Here is a 25,334-nt window from a genome sequence, read left to right on the forward strand (position 1 = left end):
TCAATAAAGCATAATATTTTCACTCAACGAATAAATAAATCTAGTTTGTCATACCAAGCGGTATATATCCCTTTAACTCAGAAAACAGAATTACTATTTTAAATCTATATCGCAGTGAACTCAAAGATTTATTAAATATAGGTTTCATTACTATCCTGGACAAACGCTGCACATTCACTTAGTTTTGTAATATATTGATACTATCATTATGGTGGACTCTGGACACATACCTCTTCACAAACACTATAGGAACTTTTCAGTATAGGAGCAAACGCCCTAGGTGCCGAGGTTTTCTGGTCTAAGAGGAGAGGCTTATGTTATCCTGGAATATACACGAATGCCCAATCAATGGGCAAATACTCGCGTAAATACGACGTCGCTCCGAGAAGTGATAGTTACCAGTGGGAGGCTCCTTTGCACAGGAAACGGGCTAGATTATGGGTACCACAACAGCGTCTATTTCTGCCGTAAAGCAGTAATGTGTAAGCATTAGTGTGTTTCGGTCTGAAGGGCGCCGTAGCTAGTGAAATTACTGGGCAAATGAGACTTAACATGAATTAAAAAATAGTGTCTCAAGGTGACGAGCGCAATTGTTGTGCCGCTCAGAATTTTTGGGTTTTTCAAGAATCCTGAGCGGCACTGCATTGTAATGGGTAGGGCGTATCAATTACCATCAGGTGAACGTCCTGATCGTCTCGCCCCTTGTTTTCTCATAAGAAGAAAAAAGAAAAGTGTGTGAACAAGATTCTGAACTTCTAGAAGAATGTCTGTGTGTAATCCAAAAACTAGAGCCACCATACCATATAGATGAGGAACATAAACAAGATAAATAATGTACAGAAAGCCAGAAGTTTATTAAAAAAGGTTTTAATATCAGAGATAATCGCATTATAAGGGGTGGCTGGTAATTAAATCTAACGAAGAACCGTAAAGTAAATAACTTGCTTTAGGTGGAGACTGGAGAAATAAAACGTAATAGTGTTCGTTGTATCGGAATAAGGCGATACAGTCGGTGTTTATGTCTGTCCGTCCGTGAGTAATGAAGATTTAAACTGGGTTTACGATCGCTTCGGGTGCTCTCCAAACTACAACAAATATATGTGTGGGTTTTGTTTTTTACAGAACTCTGTCGTATAGATTTTTCTGCTCAATTTTCATTCGCGTATATTCTAACGTAATCTAATATCTTTAAATGAGCAATTCTTATATATATAATCTGAATCTCGGAAACGGCTCCAAATTTAGCTAGGTTTTAATTTAAAAAAAAGTAGTTTTAACCATGTTTTAATGGGAAACAGCTACAATATATACAAGACTATTATATACTATAAGTACAGTGAAGTTAATCTTACTAGCCCCGAATTAGGCATATTAAGCATAGCCAGAACTATAATGGGGGCGAGACAACTATTTATTTAATACAATAAACATATTTAATCATATATTATATAAGTATCCATGACTCAGAAACAAACATTAATAATAATCATACAAATGTTTGTACTTGATTCATATCCGGGACTCTTAGCTCAATAGTCAGGATCACCACTGGGGTATTCTGAGAGTCGTCAAACGTTTATTTTGAATAATATTATGAACAAAGTATTGAAGTGAATGAAACGGCGATTATTATTACAATAAAATAATTATTAATGTTTTTGGAGCGTTAAAACTATTTTAACAAGCAGTGCAGCTTTACCACCAAATGACGTATATTAAAAGATTTAGGTCAGCTGCAAAAAATAATATAATTAATTAAATAAAAACTTTTATGATTATGAATTTCGCATTTCGACGACATTTCCCGCGGTAAAGTTTGGCTGCTGGTCTTAGCTCTGTCTGAGCAGAGTCTGGTCTCAACTCTTCTGAGCACTCCTCGTGAAAATGTCAGAGTAGCTCGAATTGTCGGAGACCCAGTGCTCGGTGAACGGCTGGATCTCTTGGCGTTGCGTAGAGACGTCGCTTCATCGTGTGTCTTCTACTGCATTTATCACGGGGAGTGTCCGAAGAGCTGTTTCACCAGATTCTTGCCGCCGTATTCCACCTTCGCACGACACGCCACAAGTTAGGATATCATCCCCACCATCTGCATGAGTGGCGTTTTTCCACAGGGCGGTTTTCAAGGAACTTTCTTCCACGTACTACAAAAGTGGAATAAGCTTTCTTGTGCGGTGCTTCTGGGACGATACGACGTGGGTACCTTCAAAAAAAGCGCGTACCCGTTCCTCAAAGGCCGCTCCTGTGATACCTCTGGTGTTGCAAGAGAATATGAGCACTTAACACCAGATGATCCATACGCTCGTTTGTCCTCTTTTTTCCATAAAAAAAGGTCTCTTCTGATCCCAGATAATCCCTTTTATTCTCTTTAATAATGCGTTCTGTGCAAATCACAGAGTACAAATGTAAAGACAGATGTGATAATTTATTTCCAGTGTACAGTCCAAACAAACATATAACGTATTGTTCTGTCTGTTCATGTTAAAATTAATAACAGTTTGTTATGCTAGCTGATGAAATATGGGACCTGAAATAGATCAAAGAATGTGTACAACGTACGGTAAAACAAAATTCTTCACCTTACTCATTCCTTGGCTATAGATATTCTATATAATTAATTATATTATATACTATATCATATTTACTATGTTGTTGACAGTGAACAGGGTGAAGATGTCTATAAAAGCATGACCTGTATAAATACCACTGGACAGGCTGTTCCATATTTTTGACAGCAAATTTTGTGCGTATTTGAAGCGCCACTTGCGAGCATCCAGAGAACTAATTTTGACGTATAATAGAAATGGTTGCCAGAAGTATTTTTGCATTTTGAATTAATTTTGGTAATTTTCTGTTAACACATTTTTTTGTAAATAGATGTTTGTTTATTTGAGGTTGTCATTACTTGTTTTATATAGTAGAGGTCAGTGATAAAAGGCGATGTCTCTCTCACATCGACAGTCTCGACACACTTCCGTTGCCCAGGAGCGTTGCCGTATATCATTATGGGGTAGTGTACAAAGAATACTGGCAGCATTTCCGGATTGGATAGCTAGGCTGATCCGTTGACCGAAATAGCTGCCTGCAATTAGGCTTCCAGGTTGCACTTTTAAAGCGCGTAGATTGTACTGTGTATATTCTCCACGTCTCGGGCCCCAAGACTCGATTGTTTTACTTGTTTTTATATGTATACTAATATTATTAAAATAAAATATATGTTTGATTATTTTATTGATACACCATGACTAGTTTAATTATTTTCAAAATAACTCGAAATATTTACGATAATTATTATAATGATATCATCGAAATATCATCGATATAAGTAAACTAATAATATTCCAGAAAATAATATTCTACCAACATATTTATAGCTTATATCAGAGTAAATTCGGGGTGAAATGCTAACATTATTGTAAGGTTCTACTAAACGAAGAAAATAGCGACAGGAGCTCACGTATTCTTGTAATTGTTCCAGATAGCGATGACGCAACATCTCAACGTGTGGCGACCGACTTACGATAACTGAGTGAAATCCTCGCTTTATGTCCCGGTGAGAGAAAACACGTTAAATAAATAATAAGAATTTAAGGTATTTTTCGACAAACTCTTTCGTCGAGCATTTTATTTTGTAAGTATTAAATGACATATAAACACTCATGCTCAAAGACTTTGTAACGCTCTGTTTTGTTGTTGGTTTAGGTGTTAAAAAAACAGTTCTCACGAAATCGCTTTTACTGATCATTAAACAATTTAATATTTATCACAAATTATTATTAATTACAATTATTTCCTCCTCATATTTAAGGATAAAATTACCGCGTCGTGAATATTAGTAGAGTTACGCTTGACTGAACCTAACTAAACTGATCTATAAAATTGCATCGAATTATATTACTTATTGATAGTACTTTCAGATTTTCGGATAACTGTTTTTCATATTACTTACTGGAGCGAATAGGTCTGTGGGTACCGGATGGACGCACTGCAAGGCGAAGGCGACAGCAGCTGCTCGTAATTCCGTGAGCGAGAACCAATCTTATGCGAGACCCGCCTTTTACAGACACTTTACGAAATTTAAATGAACTTTCGCATAGGATAGACTTGTTTGCTTGCACACTGAACGAGTTTAAAATTAGAGTAGTTGTTGTATGTTCTAGTAATAGTAATAAGTATAGTAATAATCTAGTATAGTAGGTGTTAGTAGTAGCTCTAGGATTTATATGTATATTAATTTAAATACTTAAATTTAAGTCAAGCCTCGATCGCAATAGGTCACTCTGTAAGAATAGGGGCTGTATTGGTTAAATAAATATTATGCCCTTACAATAAAATTGTCAGACTGGGAATTAAGAAAATCCCATTACTCCTATTATTTGTACACGTCAAGATTCTATTATTAGCGATTTTATTATTATTCTATTATTAAATTATTCCATTTAACTTTTCACTCTCATGATCAATTTCTGTGTTATTAAATCTGTGACTTAAATATATTTATGTTTAATTTGATCTAAACTTTCGATATCCCCTTTACATTATCCGCAGAATGATTATTTTATTGTATACTTTTAAAGCCACTCCATCTTAATAAGTTTGCTTCAATATATGTAAATGCTTATCAGCTATGAATAGATATAGATACAATTTTGGTACTGTTATTAACATTCTTTTCATGGAAGAGGGGAATATAATGTAAAGTGATCACCGCCACCCACATTCTCTTCCAACACCAGAGGAATAACAAGAGCGTTGCAGGTCTTTTGAAGATAGCCATGTCATATCATCCTGGAGACGCCGCAAAAGGAAGCCATAGTTTGGTTGTAATTGGAAGAAAGTTCCTTGAAAGCTGGGGATGATATCCTAATTTGTGGCGTGTCGTGTGAAGGTAGATTTGGCGGCAGGAATTAGTTCAAACTGTTATTCGGAACACTGCCCGTGATAAATGCGGCAGAGGATACAAAACATTAAGTGATCTAGCCAATCTGATCTCATATCTAACGAATGAATAATGTGTAATCTTTCATCTAACTTATATAATAAAATAAATCGTGACCTAAAATATATGCTGTGACATTATATCTTTGCAAAAAAGCTTTAAATGATTGGCTAACTTGTCTTGCTTATGACAAAGTGGAAAATCTTCATATCATCATGACAAGCAAACGCAGTCTAAAGATGGAACCCCAATATAGGTAGCACACTAACACACACAAACATACAGATTTCAGACTTGTTTTAATTGTATGATAATTGTTAAATTAGTTTGTAAATCTTTTTTTTTATTATTCTATATTGTTCATCAAATATTATGTATCCGCTGAGGAAGTTGTGAAATATTCCCAATACAAGTGTCCTAAGACTCCACCTCTATAATGTATATGCAATCATTGAAATAAACGAAATTTCTTATTATATTTATATTTTCTGTATTCACAGAATATTCCTATAAACCATACGAACAGTATATAATGTACTCGGACATATGTTCGATGTTTTACTTGCATATTACAATCATGTTGTACTTGTTTAAAAGAACCAAAATTGTTGTATCATGCCTGTCATGGGTGACAAATTGTAATAATTAAACTAAACATTAATTAATGAAGAAGAGACATACATCTTATTATATCTTTTCTTATAGACGACATATTATATAGCCCAGTGGTTCTGCCTACTGAGCTGGAGGTCCCTGGTTCGAATTCCGTGCAAACATTTACATTGTGGTGAATATGAATGTTTGTTTTTTTTTAATGAAAATAAGGGACGAGACGAGCAGGACGTTCAGCTGATGGTAATTGATACGCCCTACCCATTACAATGCAGTGCCGTTCAGGATTCTTGAAAAAACCAAAAATTCTGAGCGGCACTACAATTGCGCTCGTCACCTTGAGACATAAGATGTTAAGTATCATTTGCCCAGTAATTTCACTAGCTACGGCGCCAGACCGAAACACATCACTGCATCACGGCAGAAACAGGCGCCGTTGTGGTACCCTTAATCTAGCCGGCTTCCTGTCCAAAGGAGCCTCCCACTGGTAAATTGGTTTGTTTGCTTGGTTTGTTTCTGAGTCATGGATGTTTATATGTATTTATGTATGTTTAAGTAAGTATATTGTATTAAATATATCGCTATCTTGTACCTATAGTACAGGCTATGCTATATCTAGTTTAGGGAAACATAATTTGTGTAAAAGTGTGTCAGTATTATATTAGTATATTAATATTATTAATATATAGTAATTATACATACAAAATAATAATCACATTAATAACTAGCTGACCCGGCAAACGTTGTTTTGCCATATAAAGTATAATTCACGCGATAGTTTTATAAGTAATAAAATATTGCCTATATTATAGCCTGTACATCATTTTGTTCTATTGTCAATAGTTTTTGCAGCGCACGCAAAAATAGGTTTTCGATTTTACACCTTGTGTTACAAAATAGCAATTTATTACGGATCCCTAATTTTGATATAGCCTATAGCCTTCCTCGATAAATGGACTACCCAACACTGAAAGAATCATTCAAATCGGACCAGTAGTACCAGAGAGTAGCGCGTTAAAACAAACAAACAAACAAACAAACACTGCAGCTTTATAATATTAGTATAGATTTAACCCGTGTATAAACAACTGCTTATTTTCATGTATTGTATAACAATAACAATAACATTTATAAATTCCACGCAGCGTAATATTAACGTAAGCAGGATAATTTCGTGCGTAGCTACAGTATAAACAAACAAATGATACTATTGGTTATAAATAAACTATTGTTCAAACATTATTCGTTATAATATATTATAATATTAGATTTATAGCTCAATGACATACGAATAGTTAAATAATTCCGAGAAATAAATTGGCCCAACCCGGCGGTTAATGGAAAATCAAATCATAATATTGAAGTGGTTGTACTGCTAGAGCAACGCTAAGGTCAATAATGAAAATGTTTACAGATTCCATTTTTAATCTAATAATCAAATAGACGAAAGTTCTGGAAAATATTTTCGAGACAAAAAGCAGTGTTATGACGGGACTACGAACTAGAAGAAATAGACTTACTTTTTCAATTTCAGTCACAATTTTTGCTATTTAATCTTTAGATTAACACAATTTTAAATGTAGGATTGGAACCCTGTTACTAAAACTCCACTGTCCGTCCGTCTGTCTGTCTGTTTGTCTGTCTGTCAATCAATAACCAGGCTGAATCTCATGAACCGTGATAGTTCGACAGTTAAAATACTGAACTGATATAACAAAAAGTACTGAAAAACAGAATAAAATAAATATTTAAGGAAGCTCCACACAACAAATTTGATTATTGCTCGTTTTTGCTCGTTAATGGTACGGAACCCTTCTTGCGTGAGTCCGACTCGCGAGATGTTAAGACGTGACGAGTGTAATACGACTCCTCAGAACTTTTATGCTATAATAAAAAACTGACGAGTCGGGCCCGTATCTTTGAGATGTGAAGCTTAAGGCCAGTAATATTATTAGCTACGGCGTCCTTCCACCAGTAACACAATAATGCTTGAACGAATTTCTCCACGCCTGTACAAGAACCCTAACACCAGTAAACCTACTTGCGCTTTCCTATAGGAGTATAAAAATATAAGGCAGCATATTAGAAAAATGTGTCTTCGGGGAAATTAATAAAAACATAATTTATCTTAAAAAAAATTGCCAAATTTTTAATATTATGAAATTGATATTTTGTAATGGTGTAATGTAGCTCACAGCTTTTGATTTAAAATCTACTAAAAACTTCAGGTTATCATAACTTAAACAAAATAATATAATCAAGATAAATTTTAATTTCAGATAAGTTCGGAGTTCGGAAGTTCAAGCAGCCGCGAGAATCAACACAACAGTTCAAATTTATGCAAAATGTAAGAATTGTCAATAAATGATTAATTTTCTTTTACGATAATGAAAAACTTTGTCACGAAGATCCCAGTGAAGTATCCTCTAAGTGAATTCATAATTTATTAAATGAACAAAGTTATGTTCGATAATTTATAAATAATAAATATTCGGCATAGCTTTGTTTTAAACTTATTTATATTTTCCATTTAGTCTTAGCGCTATCTACAGTGTGACATTTTGAATTGACATTGTTCTCGCTCATAAATTTTAAATTCATGCTTTAGATACCTCCCAAAATATTTTTTTTATGAAAATATGGGACGAGACGAGCAGGACGTTCAGCTAATGGCACAGTGCCGCTCAGGACTCTTGAAAATCCCCAAAAATTTTTAGTGGACCTACAACTGCGCTCGTCACCTTGAGACCGAAGATGTTTAGTCTCATTTGCCCAGTAATTTTACTAGCTAAGGCGTCCTTCAGATCGAAACACAGTTATGCTTACACATTAATGCTTCACGGCAGAAATAGGCGCCGTTGTGGTACCCATAATCTAGCCGGCATCATGAATTTACTACAAGAGCCTCCCACTTGTAGTAAATTCATGTTAAATATTGAGTTCTCACTTTATGTTCACAGCTTTGTTTATATATTGTGTTATAATCTTATATAGTTATCATCTCTGTGAACATAAGAAGACAGTAATTATTTTAAAGTGTTAGGTTAAAATAAGTTATAAAAGTAGTAAGTGTAAGCATTACTGTGCTTCGGTCTGAAGGGCGCTGTAGCTAGTGAAATTACTGGGCAAATGAGACTTAACATCTTCTATCAAGATGACGAGCGCAGTTGTGGAGCCGCTCAGAACTTTTGGGTTTTTCAATAATCTTGGGCGGCACTGCATTATTACGGGCAAGGCGTATCAATTACCATCAGCTGAACGTCCTTTTTTTTATGGAATAGGAGGACAAATGAGCGTACGGGTCACCTGTTGTCAAGTGATCACCGCCGCCCACAATCTCTTGCAACACCAGAGGAATCACAGGAGCGTTGCCGGCCTTTAAGGAAGGTGTACGCGCTTTTTTTGAAGGTACCCATGTCGTATCGTCCCGGAAACACCGCACAAGGAAGCTCATTCCACAGCTTTGTAGTACGTGGAAGAAAGCTCCTTGAAAACCGCACTGTGGAGGACCGCCACACATCCAGATGGTGAGATCACACGTCCTGCTCGTCTCGTCCCTTATTTTCATAAAAAAAGCGTAAAATACTTGGTAAGTTGAGAATAGTAACAAAAAGTATTTAAGCACAGACTCACATAGTCTGTCATTTTGAGTAGCTTAATAATTAATTACTCAAATACTTTTGGGATTTAGAAAAATCTCTTTTTGTAACTTAAAGCAATAGAACATAGTTCCTGGCTAAAGGAAAATTATTAGCAAAGTAATTTACAAGCTTCAATATCTTTTGTTACAGGTCATAGAAACGCCTTACTAAAGTTCATCAAAACCAAAGAGGATTCATCATGGAGTTAGAAGACGTAGAGATGTACGGCAATGGAAACTATGCCTATGATGATAACGTTACCTTCAATAGCACCTATGAGAACTGTCCTAACATAAACCTGCCCGTCGTGTATGTTGTTACTCAAATTCTGTACGCACTGGTCTGTATCGTCGGTCTACTGGGAAATACGCTGGTCATATACGTCGTCCTAAGATATTCCAAAATGCAAACCGTTACCAACATGTACATCGTCAATCTGGCGATCGCTGATGAATGTTTCCTTATTGGGATCCCTTTTCTGATCATTACAATGTCCCGCGGCGCGTGGCCTTTCGGAAGGTTCATGTGCAAAGCTTACATGATTTCGACAGGAATAAATCAATTCACGAGCAGTATTTTCCACTGTATCATGAGCGCAGATAGATATATAGCTGTTTGTCATCCCATATCAGCCCCACGTATGAGGACCCCATTTGTGTCCCGTGTTGTTGCAGCCGCGGCCTGGACTGCATCAGCTCTAGTCATGACACCAATTTTTATGTATACAACCTTGATACCAACGGACAATGGACTGTCGTGCAATATCGTGTGGCCTGAACGCGATTTTAATAAGGGACAAAAAACATTTACTTTGTACTCTTTTGCTCTCGGCTTTGCAGCTCCATTGACACTTATATTTATCTTTTACTGTCTCGTTATAAGAAAACTGAAGACGGTTGGACCAAAAAATAAATCCAAAGAGAAGAAACGTTCGCACAGGAAAGTGACGAGGCTAGTATTGACTGTGATTGCGGTGTATGTTATGTGCTGGCTACCATACTGGACTTTTCAAGTGGCTTTGATATACTCTCCCCCTACGGAATGCGCCAGCCGTATAACAATCACCGTATTTCTCGTGGCAGCATGCTTTAGTTATAGCAATTCTGCTATGAACCCGATCCTTTACGCATTCCTGTCTGACAATTTCAAGAAAAGTTTCCTTAAAGCTTGCACGTGTGCGGCCGGAAAGGACGTTAACGCAGCATTGCATGTTGAGAACAGTGTGATACCCAGGAAGAAAGGTGGAGTGGCTGCACGAGCTCAGACAAGAGCTAAATCTGAGGATCGAGGAAAAACTCCTGGTGTTGGTGGATCTCGATCTGAAGCATCAACAGCTATTACTTCTCAGTCCATAGCTGTTAACGAGCCATTACATCTTGATACTCGACCATCTACTATGACTCCTTTGATCACACCAAACGGTGTATCACATACGAGGCTCTGAGTGAGGGCCTATCGCCGACGTAAGCCATCAAATAACGAGGAGGATACTCTAATAGTTGCTATACACTAAAGTTTAAAGACCACTGACCTCTAGTATTTACCACTGGACTGGCGGCTGTCGAAGTGCTTTTGTGCCTGTTTGATATTCGCCATTTTAGTGCTGTTGGCCATGTAGCAAGAGTCTGCGGTACTAAAACTAGTGATAGTGGACAACATAGATGGTGGAAAACTATTTACAAAAAAAACTGTGTACTTTATAACGTTGATTTTTGAAGTATAAATAACACGGAATACAAACGAAATTAATTCAAAATGTAAAAATACTTCAGAGTATTGTACGTTCGTCCGCAACCATTTGGATTATACGTCAAAATTAGTACACTGGGCGCTCGCAAGTGGCGCTTCAAATAGGCACAGAAAATTTGCTGTCAAATATATTGAACAACCTGTCCAGCCGTATTTATACAGGTCGGTGTTAAATACATTATTACTCTGACAGCTTAAGGAGATATGAGCCCTGTCTTCTTAGTTGTCGGATATGTTATTTGGTGTTAATAATCGATGTTATTATGTTTCATCGTGTTTATGATTGGACTTGTATACGATCAGTTCCTCCTGGTTTCAAAATAATGTGGTTATGTTTCGGCGTAGGGTTGTAACGATGAATTTATTAATATTTAGGTAGTAATCTCGCAAGGCGAATAAGATTAATCTTTGTATACCAGTTAACATGTAAAAATGTACATATCGTGTATATAGTCATGACTATCTGTTGTTTGTTTAATTTTAATTAAATATTATGAATATATGATAAAATGCTTTTTATTATTATCAAATGAGATAATTATATTCCTGGTAGTAACATCAGTAGGCTTATTACATTGGCTTGAGTTGAACTGCTTAGGATTCCACTCAATTATTAGCTTTTCAAATTAAAACAGAAAAATAATTTAAGAGAATTTTAATAAATATTCATTAACTGCAATGATAGCAATGACGTCTTCAGAATAATCGACTCCATATAAATTGTAAAAATAAATAAAAATGTGCCAAGAAAGACATCTGCGTATGTGCACAATGTTCTGTTAAGTCACATTATGCCACACAACATAAGCTTTCGATACAAAAGAACTATATTTCCAAAATATCAATTTCTCATTTCATCCTAGATTACGATTCTCTATCTTGCAGTCGTGTATATATCTCGCAGGGATATGATAAAAACAGTGATTTGGTCAAATCCCGGAAGATGTTAAAATACCAAAACGGTTTTATCATTTCTCGAAACAAATCTAGTGATTTGACCAAATGCCAGAGTTGGTTCTGTGAAATGTATTCATAAGAATACGTTGTTGAGATACAAGTTGATAGTAAAAAATACGCAAGTTACAAGATTTTCATACGATTGTTAAGGCAAATGAGAGGAGCTAGAGGAATCCTGCATCAAAACTCTCGATTTCCACAAAAAGGATGTTGCTTGGGCACACTAGGGGCGTAATATATCCAAAGATTTAAGATTAATTACAATTTCAAACCTTTTTAGAGTTCCGCCCTTCTAGGATCACTTTGTTGTTCGGGCGCCTTTCAGTCTGTCTGTCAAGACCCTTTAACTCGGGAACGCGTGGAGTAATCGAGTGAAAATATAACGATATACTCAAATCTACAGTCACTTATCATTTTGTGGAGTATCGTATGAAAGGGCAAGCTTAAACAGATTATTAATTATTTTTATGATTAAATTATTAAAACTTTCGTGAGTCATTATATTAAATTATCTATTAATACGGCTTTACTCACGTATTTTGTCGGTGTCGGTACCGGCTAGTTTCGGACCATTCGAGGTCCTTCATCAGGGTGAGTATGGAGGGTTCGCGGTAAACGTCCCACCTCTTACTGCGGACTTCAGCACGTAGTGCGCGTCTGGACAGATCGGGAAGTGTGGGGGGAGCGGCGTGCGCCAGCAATGACGAGCACGGTATTAATGACACTGTATTGCGAGATGCGATTTGAAACACAGGTTTCCAAGCTGGAATCGACACCGACAAAATACGTGTGTAAAGCCGTATTAATAGATAATTTATTTTTATGATGTTTTCAATTTATGACGAAGAATGAAAAGAACCTTTCCCTTTTTGATATGTAAAGGTAGATGCATAATAATATGCACGAAACTCTCGGGGGCAAGTCCGACTCGCACTTGTCCAGTTTTTTATAAAATAATAATTCAAGACAGTCACAATATTAGCCAACTTTTATTTTACAGAATAGAAGGGATACGAACGAGCGTATCTATAACCTGATTTTAAGTGATCATCTCTAGGTAGAGATGATACATAAACGTATTATACGTTTATTATACGTTTCTGTGTCACTAGATGTATCACAGCAATGTTTAGGAAGGTCTCTCATGTAGTATTGACCTGGAAACACTGCATATGCAAGATTAAATATTATATAATGTAGACCAAAATTGATTTTTGACTATTAAAATGTTCAAATTTAAATCTTATGTTTTTTTAAACTACACTCTTAATATACTATAATTGTATGAATCTGATTATGGTCCTAATAATATCTTCATAAAGTGATCTCTATACTTCTTGCGTAAATTGTAAAAATATAAGTATAGGAAAAGATCGTAAACATAATATAGGCATCGGTTTCTTGTAAAGAGAGCAAAGAGTTATCCTTTTAACATCTTATACTGCCAACTTAAACCTAAAAGAAATCGGGACGAGTGACCTATTTATTCTACATCTACAGAGTTACGAAAGTTAAACAAAACTAAAACATATTTCATAATATCATAACACTTTATACTCATTTTTATTGTTCTTAAAAACTTTAACGCAATATCTAAGTACTATTAAAACTGTTCTGTGTACGATAATCTTTGGATAGGTCTGTCTGTACAGTATATTAATAGATCATGGATGAGCTAAATAATTTGGTTTTGAATAAATTCTCAAATCTTTAATTATATTAAACCCCATAGCTCAGCTTGACGACAGTCTACAGCCTGTATTACTAATACAAATAAAGAGATTAGTTTCTGAGAATCACTTAAATGGTTTCATAAGAACGCAATCTCCGTCTGAACAAGTTTCAACACAAAAATTATATAATTGAGAAGTCTTCTATTTATTGTTGTCGAAAGGCAAAGTTATGATTTAATCTTCATTGATTCCAATTTATTGTAATCCTTGGAAGACTGATTTGAATAATTATTTTTATTATATTATGAACACATTCAAGATTCAACTCATTATAAAAAATCTGTATGTGGAATAATATGATCGACTCAAAATTTTTAGGTATTTAAAAGGTTTTTGTTTTTCTTTTCAACAAAAAATTAAGCAATGGGTAGTATCACCTAGTGAAGTTGAGCTGACGAGAATGATGATGAGAAAGAAGACCGGATGATGATAAGTTTATTTTATTGTTTCTATATAAACTCCCTTAAATGAAATCAAAATTTATGAACGATGTTGGACTCGATCCCGCACTTCTCGCATTCCGTGCGAGCGCTCTACTACTGAGTCAACCGTTCGAGTGACGTAAAGTTCATAAATCTTGATGTCCTTGTTCAACTTTGCGAGAATAGGTTTTGTATTCATATTTAATTCAGATATTATTTTAATATGTTGTGTTAAAGATAGAGTTTTAGGTAAATAGATCTTGTAATAAATAAGTTCTCAATTCTTCAGCTCTAATATCAGGTCTGTATTACTAATAAATAGATTAAATTATGTTTTAAGAATACAATCTCCGTTTCAACAAGTTTCAACTAAATTGATAACTCTTCTATTTATTACTACTTGAAATTGCCTTCAGAGAGTTAAAGTTATGATTGAATACTCACTGATTCCAATTTGGCATAATAATCCGAATTATAAGCTTTGGAGTATTCACTGGCGAATTACAAATTTAGTTTAGGTTTACAAAAGGTTTTAGATTGGGGCTTTTAATAAAGCATCAGTTAATAAAATTAGTTAATCACGTGAAGAACTAAAACCCAATTGGTGATTTCGCTAGCTTTCTACATATTCAGTTATGGAGCGGAGACATGGACACTGAAAAAGGCCGACAGAGACTGAATAGCCTTTGAAATGTAGAGCTGGAGAAGAATGGTACATATTCTATGGACCGCCTTTCGCACCAACGTGTATATTCTGAGAGAGCTTAACGTCAACAATAGACTTTTAACTATATGCCTTCGTAGGGTGCTGGATTTCTTCGGGCATATTGCTCGTAAAGAGTGTCTCAATCTTGAACAACTGATGGTGACAGGTGAGGTAGAAGGCAAACGTCCCAGAGGACGCAATCCCACGAGATGGTCGGATCGCAGCAGATGGAGGGAAATCGTACGAGAGAAACTGATGCAGCGGGGGAGTAATGACCCTCAGCAATGAGGAAAAACGACACGAGGAAGAGGGAGGAGTTAATAATGCCTCGTCTGCATTTATTTGCATAGTAACACATCGTCTTGTGTGTGACAAACGAACACAAGTTCTTGTCAAGTACATGTTTTAATGGTTGGATCCACGGATCCATGGATGAAAATGGAAAGTGAATAGAGCTAAATAACATGTTGGAAGCAAACTCTTGTTATCTAGATAAAGTACTTTGTTACACGTTCTCAATCTTAAATTTTTTCAGAAAATTAGTTGCACATAGTATTTTCAATGACTAACGCGATTGGTACACATTGAAATAAAACACTTTTAAAGGATTAAAACGCGTGTAATTGTAACTGTGTTTTTACATTAGATTTTTGCGTAAAAGTTACATTTTTATTTTAGTTAACCCGACGTCTATACAACAGTCAAAGATAGTATATGTCATAATTGTCATTATGAAGTTTAGAGCCATTTATTGCATCGGAGGTGGTATTTGATATATAAAAACGGTTTTTGGCAAATGTTACTGACAGTTTTCTCTTCTTTTTGGTAGGTGTAACTACACATACCAAAAAATACTCAACCCCATCGAGTACGCACGGGACATGCTCCCGAGACGTGTTTTGAAGGACTTGGACGGAGTGACAACAACCCAACAGCTGAAGGATTTGCTACAATTCCATTGGGAGCGAATACCGCAAGGTGACATAAACATTCTTATTAATTCAATGAATAATCGTTGCCGACAAGTTCTGAATAGCAGAGGAGGCCATGCTTTGTATTAAATTATCCAATTCTTTCACAATAAATTCATTTTCTTAAGAAATTTCATTTTGCTAAAAAAATGTTTAGCTGCTTATGTACCTTAGTTTCTGCAGTATATTGTAATATTGTTAATTTCTGTTATTAAAAGAACATATAAAGACAACAGCTGTCATTTTTCACATCATAGGGCCCTAAAAATATTACTTTAAAAATATTACATTTATTAAGCACTCAGGGATATTATAAATTCATTTCACAATTTCAAATTCACATCTCGTTCAAAATAGTGTAAAATTATTTCTTTTGTTTTCCCAATGACTTTTCTCCAGTCTTCTGTAGTGACCTCTGCACACGCAGTTTGAAGCAGAGTCATCATTTTAGCAATACTGAAGGGTGGTTCAGAATTGTTTCGCGCTGCAATACCCATTATTTGTGCCCAAATAAGCTTGATATACAACTTGTAAGGGCTCTCATATTCCCCATATTCCTCTACGCTGCTGAGACATGGACCCTACGAGAAAGTGAGAAGAAAAAGATCAATGCTCTTGAGATGTGGTGCTGGAGAAGAATGCTCAGTATATCGTGGACGGAATCCCGAAACAGTGAGTCCATTCTTCGGGAGCTCTGCATCAAACAGAGACTGTCTACTACCGTACAAGCTCGCATTCTCACTTTCTTCGGGCATGTATCGCGACCTGGAAGCGACTCCATAGAACGCTTAATAGTGCAGGGTAAAGTCGAGGGCACTAGACCATGAGGCAGGTCCCCGATGAGGTGGACGGACCAAGTGAGGCAAGCTGTTGACGGTACTCTGCATGAATGGACGAGAAGAGTAGCAGTTCGCGACGAGTGGCGTCGCATTGTGAAACAGGCCACTAACCTTGACGTGACGACTACGACCACTCTGACAAGAGTGTAACGCCGAAGAAGAAGAAGAAGCTCGATGGCGTTATACTGGAAATGGTAGGGAGGCAATCGAATAACTTCGTGTTCATGCACTTTTGTTAGTTTATCGATTACGTAACCGAGCTTGGACTGCTTAACCTCAAAGTTCATTTCCTCATGCTAAACACTTGTAGTTTTAGAGGCAAACGCGAGGAGGCTGTCTGGAATAAAACCTTGAGAAGCTGATCCCGCGTGATATATAATAAGTCGGGCTCCCTTTTCCGATGGAACTTTTGAGGTGGAAGCCGCTGTATCATCGGTCCATGTCCGCGAAACCTCATGATTCGCATTCAAACATGTTTCGTCAATAAACACGACATTATTCCAATCTGTAATTTTATGTACTTGACGTAAGAATGTTACTCTCTTCAAAATAATATCGTATCGTTCTAGCAGGATTTTCCGCTTTTCCGATTTTTTTGATCTAAAGCCAATCGATTTCAATTCTTTTGATAGAGACGATTTACCGCTAAAAAATAAGCCTGCGTCTTTTAACGAACTCATTACCTTTCCTTTGTAGGATATTCTTTTCTCGAATAATATCCATAAATGTGGTTGGGAATTGCAGCAGCATCAAAATTATCAACGCCAACAACTTTCTTGTCCCTCTTTCTTTTTTTCGGTGTTCGTAAAGTATTATCTTCTGAGCCTGATGGTCCATATTTCTATTTCAGAATTTCAGTAACTGTCCTCTTCCCTATTCCCAATGCTTCGGCAATGCGTTCTTTCGGTTACGTTAATAGTAAAAGAGCCCATCGTTAACTGATCCACATTCAAAATAATTTTACAATTTCACCACTAGTTCGCAAGATTGACTGTTAGCGTTTTCCCCCGTTTCGATATGGTAAGACTAATGTTGTTCTTGTTTACTAACCGTTAATCAATCGGAGTCCAATTTATAGCCAGGTACACGTAGTCAGTATGATCAGTCCAATAAAAAAGCCGGGTCAGAATAAAAATAACAGAGAGCACACCAAAAACACACAGTCACCTCCCACAAGAACAAAAGACTGCCAGCAACCTAAATTGTACATAACATCAATTATTTTTTGTATTTTTATACTTAGTTAAAAGAATTGCAAATTTTGTTTTATTATAATCACAACGTGGTTATTAATTTATGGTGATTTCTTCACAAGTAACCAATACGATTTAATTATTCGATTCTACTTATCAGCTTTCGATTTTTAGAGTAACATCGCTAGTGTTTAAAAAGAAAAAAAGCTATGTTATGTAACATTGTAACGACGTTCAGTTATTTAGATAAGACATTATTTATTTATGTTTAGAATGGTTTATTAGTGAAAGCAAATCGTAAAATGACTCGTATCGGTTATTTAAATAATAAATATGTAATCGTTATTAAAATAAATTAAGCAATTGTGCAGTTCTAAGAAAACAAAAAAATATATTATCTTATGCCCGCCGTTATAAGGTTACGTTCTTGAATTTTGAGGAACTGTCAAATTTTACCTATTAAAATCACTCTACTTTAGTAAACTAGACTTATTATGGCCGATAAAAAGTCCTATCCTAAAATATAATAAAAGACTTCCACAGTACTCGAATGTGTCCTACTTCATAATATCTATATCTATGTTTTTATATAAGTGCTTCTATATTGGATAATGTTATGATGATAAAGAGTTGAGCTCTTTACATAATTTAATAATAAATTGATGCCCTCCAAAACTCTAGTAAGACGTAGACATAAAGCTTATATCAGAAATTAACTTAAAGACAATTTATGCTATTCATAGACATTAATTTCAATAATAAATAAGCTTCTTTTATAATGAGAGACAACAAAAAAATAAATTATACCTTGAGTCATATATTCTGTAGATAACTTAAATAGATAACCATTGCTCATAGTTACCAGCGGGAGGCTCCTTTGCACAGATTAGGCTTAATTATAGGTACCACAACGGCGCCTATATCTGCCGTGAAGCAGTAATTTGTACACATTATTGTGTTAGGTCTGAAGGGTGCCGCAGCTAGTGAAATTATTAGGCAAATGAAACTTGACATCTAATGTCTCAAGGTAACGAGTGCAATTGTAGTGCCACTCAGAATTTTTGGGTTTTTCAAGATTGCACTTGGGTACTGCATTATAATGGGCAGGTCGTATCAATTACCATCATTTGAATGTCCTGCTCGTCTCGTCCCTTATTTTCATTAAAAAAAGGGCAAACGGGCAAGAGATTCAAGTGGTAGAAAGTTGTGAGGCAATCACCCATGAACAACCGTAATTCCCTGGTATTTTCTTGGTATTAAGAGTAGTTTTGCTTAAGAGAAGCTTATTGTCGCTCAGAGCGCAATGAAGAGGGCTATGCTCGGAATTTCACTGCGAGATCGAATCAGAAATGAGGAGATCCGTAGGAGAACCAAACGTACAGATGGCTGTTGAGGCAGTTACGTCCTCGAATGGCACCCAGGTACGAAGATGCAGTGTTGATAGGCCCTCCTCTAGATTGACCAACGATCTGGTCAAGATCACCGGAATACGTTGTAGAGGGCAGCGCAGGACTGACCGTCGTGGAAATCTTTGGGGGAGGCCATTGTGTAGCAGTGGATGTCTTCTGGCTGATGATGATGATGATGATGAAGAGCAGCTTTCAGTTGGAGGTATGCTCTATGTTTGAAAGTAAGTTGTATCGGTTTAGGAAAACTGCAGTCGATTCCGACTATTCAGTTGAGTGAAAGTGACTGTGCGAGGAAAGACATTTCTCGTACACCACGAGGTTGTAGAATGCCAGACGTCAACATGATGCTGGTTAAATTTTGCATTTTAACGTAAAATCCGGTGGTGAAATTTAGCTGCTGGTATTAAGCCAAACAACTTATGTGGATGTCGGCGGTGGCTTTTAGTGAAGTACAGTCTCACTTTACTGAGTACACCAGTGGGAGGCTCCTTTGCATAAGATGCCGGCTAGATTATGGGTACCACAACGGCGCCTATTTCTGCCGAGAATTTTCTGTTGTAAAAGGCTCAGAGAGAGAGAGGTGTTATAAGAAAATCTTCTTGTTAATACAAGTTATTACAAACAAATATAAAAATATTATTAATAAGCAAAAGCAGGGTCTGTCAAAAGTAGTTTTCAAAATGATATTGTACGTGAACCACCTAATCTGGTTTCTGACGAAATTCAGTTGGTAGCAGTGCAATTAACGAAATTTAAAAGTTTGAAATATTTACTAATCGATTGCAAGCCACAAACGCTACATAATAGTAATCAGTTTATAAATTAATACGAAATTTGCGAATAAATGAAATGAGAGTATAAAAGGAGTTTGTTACTGAAGTAAAATCTTTAAACTGGAAACTTCAAGCCTGTTTTGTTTGTATTTTGTCACCACAATAAATCTTAGCAATAAGAATATCTTCCATAAAATAGGGACGGGAAAACTGTTTGTAGTTGCAACAACTCGGCAAATTTTCTATAGATTATCGTTTGATAGTTTGAAATATAATAGATTTTTGTTAGTATTTCGAAAAACGTAAAATTTTGCCAAGTGCACCTCGAGTATTTTGATAAAGTAACAAAATTGTCTTATTAAAAAAAGAGTAATTTTAGTTTATCTAAATGAGTAGCTACACATACTTTTATTGTTACGAAGGGGTCATAAAATTTTACAAGTATTAGCACAAAGGAATCACGATCTTAAGTCTCGCCAACCAAGATCGAGTATGACATAACCTACTGTTACCTATATAAACAACCTGTTTACATCTGGTTTTTTTATTATTTACCACGTCCGATATCATTTGAGAGTAATCCTTACACACACATACCCCATATAGAGGTGAACTGTATTCATTTGTTACCAAGCATTCTCGGAGAACACTTATTGTTATAACTGCGAGTTAGATAAAACATATTGGTAAATATTTGTAAAGTTTTTTACTTGTACCAAACCCTGTAGGTCTGACTCGTGTTATTATCAGATGAAAACTGGTATATTCTTGATCACCGCGAGTGGCACACATTTAAATAAAATGCTTTTAAAGGATTAAAACGCGTGTAATCGTAACTGTGATTTTATTTGATTAGGTTTTTGCGTTTGGTATAGTGGACAAAAGGTAAAAATTACTACTAAGGAAAAGGACACTGTCAATCAATTTTGCCAAAAACCATTTGTCTACAGCAAGTACTCTGAGGCAACAAATTTCACATTGACAAGTATGACAAATATTTTGCCGGCAACGGTCTTGTGATTCCTCTGGTGTTGCAGGAGAGTGTGGGCGGCGGTGATCACTTAACACCAGGTGACCCGTACGCTCGTTTGTCCTCCTATTCCATAAAAAAAAAAAAAAACTATCTAGACTCCTGTCAACCGCAGTCCCCATGAAAACGTGGTCCGAAAAGTTCACGAAACGTCGGCTTAAATAAAATAATAATAAAAATGTAACTTTAATTAATAGTAATTTAATTCAAAAACACAATTACAATTACACGCGTTTTAAACCTTTAAAAAAGAATTTACATTTAAAAGAAGAAAATAGTGTAGGAAATTTGTAGTAATTAAGGTAAAGCAGTGCAGCTTAGCTTCTGTGTTTTGCTACCTGATCGGATTAAATGTATAACGAATTCTTTGAATCTGCTGTACTCGAATGTTTCTCAACCAGTGGGAGGCTCCATTGCACAGGATGTCGGCTAGATTATGGGTACCACAATGGCGCCTATTTCTGCCGTGAATCAGTAATGTGTAAGCATTACTGTGTTTCGGTCTGAAGGGGGCCGTAGCTAGTAAATTACTGTACAAATGAGACATAACATCTTGAGTCTCAAGGTGGCGAGCGCAGTTGTCAGAATTTTTGGGGTTTTCCAAGAATCCGGAGCGGCACTGTATTGTAATGGACAGGGCGTATCAATTGCCATCAGCTGTACGTCCTGCTCGTCTTGTACCTTATTTTCATAAAAAAAAAACATTTTTGAAAGAACTTAGTTCATTGTCTGAGACGATAATATAATATTCTTTGCATTACTTGTAGAACTAAAAACTAAAACACAAAAATTATTATGTAACCAAAGAAGAAAGAAATCTTAACCTCCTGTCTGCTCCCGTTCCCATATAGGCAATGGCATGAGACCACCGTTTAGTACTCTTTTATTTATTTAGTTAACACATGACTTTAAAGAACCAAATAATTGTCCGTTTATCAATCAAGACTCATCGTAAGGTGTAATATTTATATTAAGATCAAATACTTTGTATTAATCACTAAATACAATGCTCCTTAAGAGAATAATAATTTGAAAATATGGACTGTTCATCCACAAATAGTGTTTTAAATACTTGTAAATTTTATTATAATTATTATTTATTTTTATATAGGTGTGTCAATATATCTGAATTATCCTGGTCATTCTGGCTCAGATACAAAAGCAAAATAATGAACTATTTTATTGTAATCACGTTCAAATATTGTAACAAGTATAATAATTGTATAATTATAAAAACCTCGAAATAATGCACAAAACGTATAACCTTTTAATTTAAATTCATATCCTGTGACATACTTATATATATCTATATACTAGCTGACCCGGCAAACGTTGTTTTGCCATATAAAGTATAATTCACGCTATAGTTTTATAAGTAATATATTTTATTACTTATAAAACTACGCCTATATATATATTGTACATCATTTTGTTCTATTGTCAATAGGTTTTGCAGCGCACGCAAAAATAGGTTTTCGATTTTACACCGTGTGTTACAAAATAGCAATTTTATTACGGATCCCTAATTTTGAAAAAAAAAACATTCAAATCGGACCAGTAGTACCAGAGATTAACGCGTTCAAACAAACAAACAAACAAACAAACACTGCAGCTTTATAATATTAGTATAGATTGGTCTGTGAGGAATTCCGTTAGATTTAGATGGATTTTCCTGTACAAGATAAGTAATGTCTGTAATAATATGTTATATTTTTTCCTTTTGTCTATCTTTATAATATGGTTATATTTGACACTGGAGTCTTATCTAAATGCCTCAAGCAAGCATTCTTTTAAAATAAAATAATGTCACATGAACACGGGAGCAAACATGCGCCCCAAGCTAAATTCATAATTCTTTAACAAATATCACCTGACGAGCTTTAACAGTTAACTGAATAAGAACTAACGCGATACGTTTTAGGGTTGAAATTTCTGTGTGGTTATAAAAATACAATTGCATTTTACTGACCTTTGAATGCTTGTCTGAACGTAAGCCTCTTAATGTTTCGAGTGTATGTTTTCTATACAATATATTTGAAACACAGCAAAGGAGCTTTCAAAATAATTTCAATGAATTCATGTTTGTTTTAAGGAGATACCAGTGTGCGTATTGTATTTCTTGGAGAACTGATAAACAAGACAAACCAAAGGAGGCATATTTTTATCGCAGTATAATTAATGTAATAAGGTTATTTAAAACCACGTCGCAATAATATTTTTACAATATGTGTCATTATAAATAATACCAAAAACACCATTTACCGGTGGGAGGCTCCTTTGCATAGGATGCCGGCTAGAATTTGGGTACCACTACGGCGCCTATTTCTGCCGTGAAGCAGTAATGTGTAAGCATTACTATGTCTGAAGAACGCCGTAGCTAGTGAAATTACTGAGCAAATGAGACTTAACATCTTATGTCTCAAGGTGACGAGCGCAGTCGTATGCTCGAGGCATCTTCAGGAGATGCCGAATTTCGGAACAAGACTGTTCTCAAGAAAAACTCGATAACATTTATTTAAAAGGTTAATTAACAAATAAAATAAAAAAGTATTTATTACATTACATTCAATGGTTTTTAAATAAAATATTAACAATATTAAGGAAATCGAGATAAACTAAAAAAAAACAATATTTATTGTAAAAGTAACTATCTAAAGTGATAAAATTTATACATAGAAGTTAAATTTAAATCACATAAGGATATTTTACGTTTACTATTAAACCTTCCATAAACAAAGAAAGTTTCAACATTACAAGACATACTTTTTTTTGTTTATGGAATAGGAGGACAAACGAGCTTAAGGGTCACCTGGTGTTTAGTGATCACCACCGCCCAAAATCTCTTGCAATACCAGAGGAATCACAGGAGCGTTGCCTTAATTAATTTGCCTTTGTTTATGTATATTATCTTGTAATGTTGAATATATTATTACATATTAAACTTCCAATAGGGATGAAGGTGTTGAACTAATCAAGAATATCTTTGAGGCCTGGGATAAATCACAGAATGCACTTGGTATCTTCTGTGATTTATGTGAGGCTTTCGATTGTGTTCATCAATGTTCCAAAACCTTTCTAAGGAATCCTTTATTTCCGGGGAAAAATTGCAATGAACGCTTTACTTGTTACTAAGGAAAAACTAAACTCTTGAAGCACCGATTTATTTGAACAGAGTTTAATTATATTCGAACCGTTTATCTCCCAATACACATCCGCACACAACAGTATTCAATTAACTAACCCTAAATATTTCTCAACGGCTGAGAGAGCTACTTTTATAATATTATATTTAAAACTGTAATGATCTTATTATTATAAATCTAGAAAGTAAAGGTTTTGTGTCAATTATTACCAAAAAGTGGCGACCGTGACAGGTCAATATTTAAATAATAGAATTCAGAAGGTCGGTGTGAATGGCAAGAGATCTCCTGGGACGCCTCCTGGTATGGGGAGGATCTGTTCTTGGACCGTTTCTCTTTCTAATTTACATAAATGATCTACCGAACCTTGAAGAAAAACACAAGGTAGTATAGTTTTTGGGAATGGAGTGAACGCCCTCAGACATATATTGTTACTAAATAAAAAAAACCCGCTGAGATTCCAGCGCCAGTTCTTCTCAAGTCGGAGGCATACTATTTCGAATGGGTGGTTTTTAACGTTCAAAAAGGCATAAAAGCATTTTTTTTTCTGAAAATTGATTCCTTTATAATTCTTTTTGATGTCATTTCTAATACTACCACGGATTCGGAAATAAATGGCGCTCTGAGAGAGAAGAAGCGGAGCAAGAAACTCTCCCAGCATTTTATTTACGACGGAGCCATCTAAAAAAAAATATATTGATTTATAGATAATGCCAGAACAGTGGCTGGGACTTTATTATAAAAGTGTATACATTTACCCTTAAAGCTATTGATGTATGTATCTTATTATATTATGTATCTTATGAAGCCTACTAGCATTAGTTACAAACAATCCCTTATTTCTAGCGTTTTAAATATGAAAATCACTATTTAGAACAAAAAGGTGACGATCTTTGTGAACGTTCATTATTTTCATAAATGTACTGTAATGTACAGTCATAATATTTATTTCTTCAAATTTTTCTTTGATTGACAGTATATAACCATGATATATAGCACGAACATCTATCTTTTACCGTACATCATGATGCTATGAAAATAACTGAAGCATCATTCGTGTTATCTTTAATCTATCTAACTGCGCATGCCGTGTATTCAATTAGTGATTTTAAAAATATTTAGAATAAAAATATTTGAAATTGAATTTGAAGAACAAGCTACATTATCATACCCTCCGAAACCAAACGACACTGCAAAAGTTGAGCATCGCGTGATATTTCTTC

The 25,334-nt window shown here is 35.3% G+C and overlaps 1 protein-coding gene across 4 annotated transcripts in view; it reads left to right on the forward strand.

Annotated features, from left to right (window-relative positions):
• Positions 1-11,447, forward strand: part of LOC126974953 (somatostatin receptor type 2-like) — a 147,165-nt gene extending 135,718 nt beyond the window's left edge. For 3 of the 4 annotated variants that reach the window (XM_050822711.1, XM_050822715.1, XM_050822712.1), the window contains 3 exons: positions 3,476-3,550; positions 7,828-7,895; positions 9,340-11,447. In XM_050822711.1, coding sequence (XP_050678668.1) covers positions 9,389-10,633 — 1,245 coding nt within the window. In that variant the 5' untranslated portion in view covers positions 3,476-3,550; positions 7,828-7,895; positions 9,340-9,388 and the 3' untranslated portion in view covers positions 10,634-11,447. The remainder of the gene's footprint in view (positions 1-3,475; positions 3,551-7,827; positions 7,896-9,339) is intronic. The other variant, XM_050822714.1, reaches the window with a different exon arrangement.
• Positions 11,448-25,334: the final 13,887 nt, after the last annotated feature.

Source organism: Leptidea sinapis, chromosome 34 (assembly GCF_905404315.1).
Source record: "Leptidea sinapis chromosome 34, ilLepSina1.1, whole genome shotgun sequence".
Classification (NCBI taxonomy): Eukaryota; Metazoa; Arthropoda; class Insecta; order Lepidoptera; family Pieridae; genus Leptidea; species Leptidea sinapis.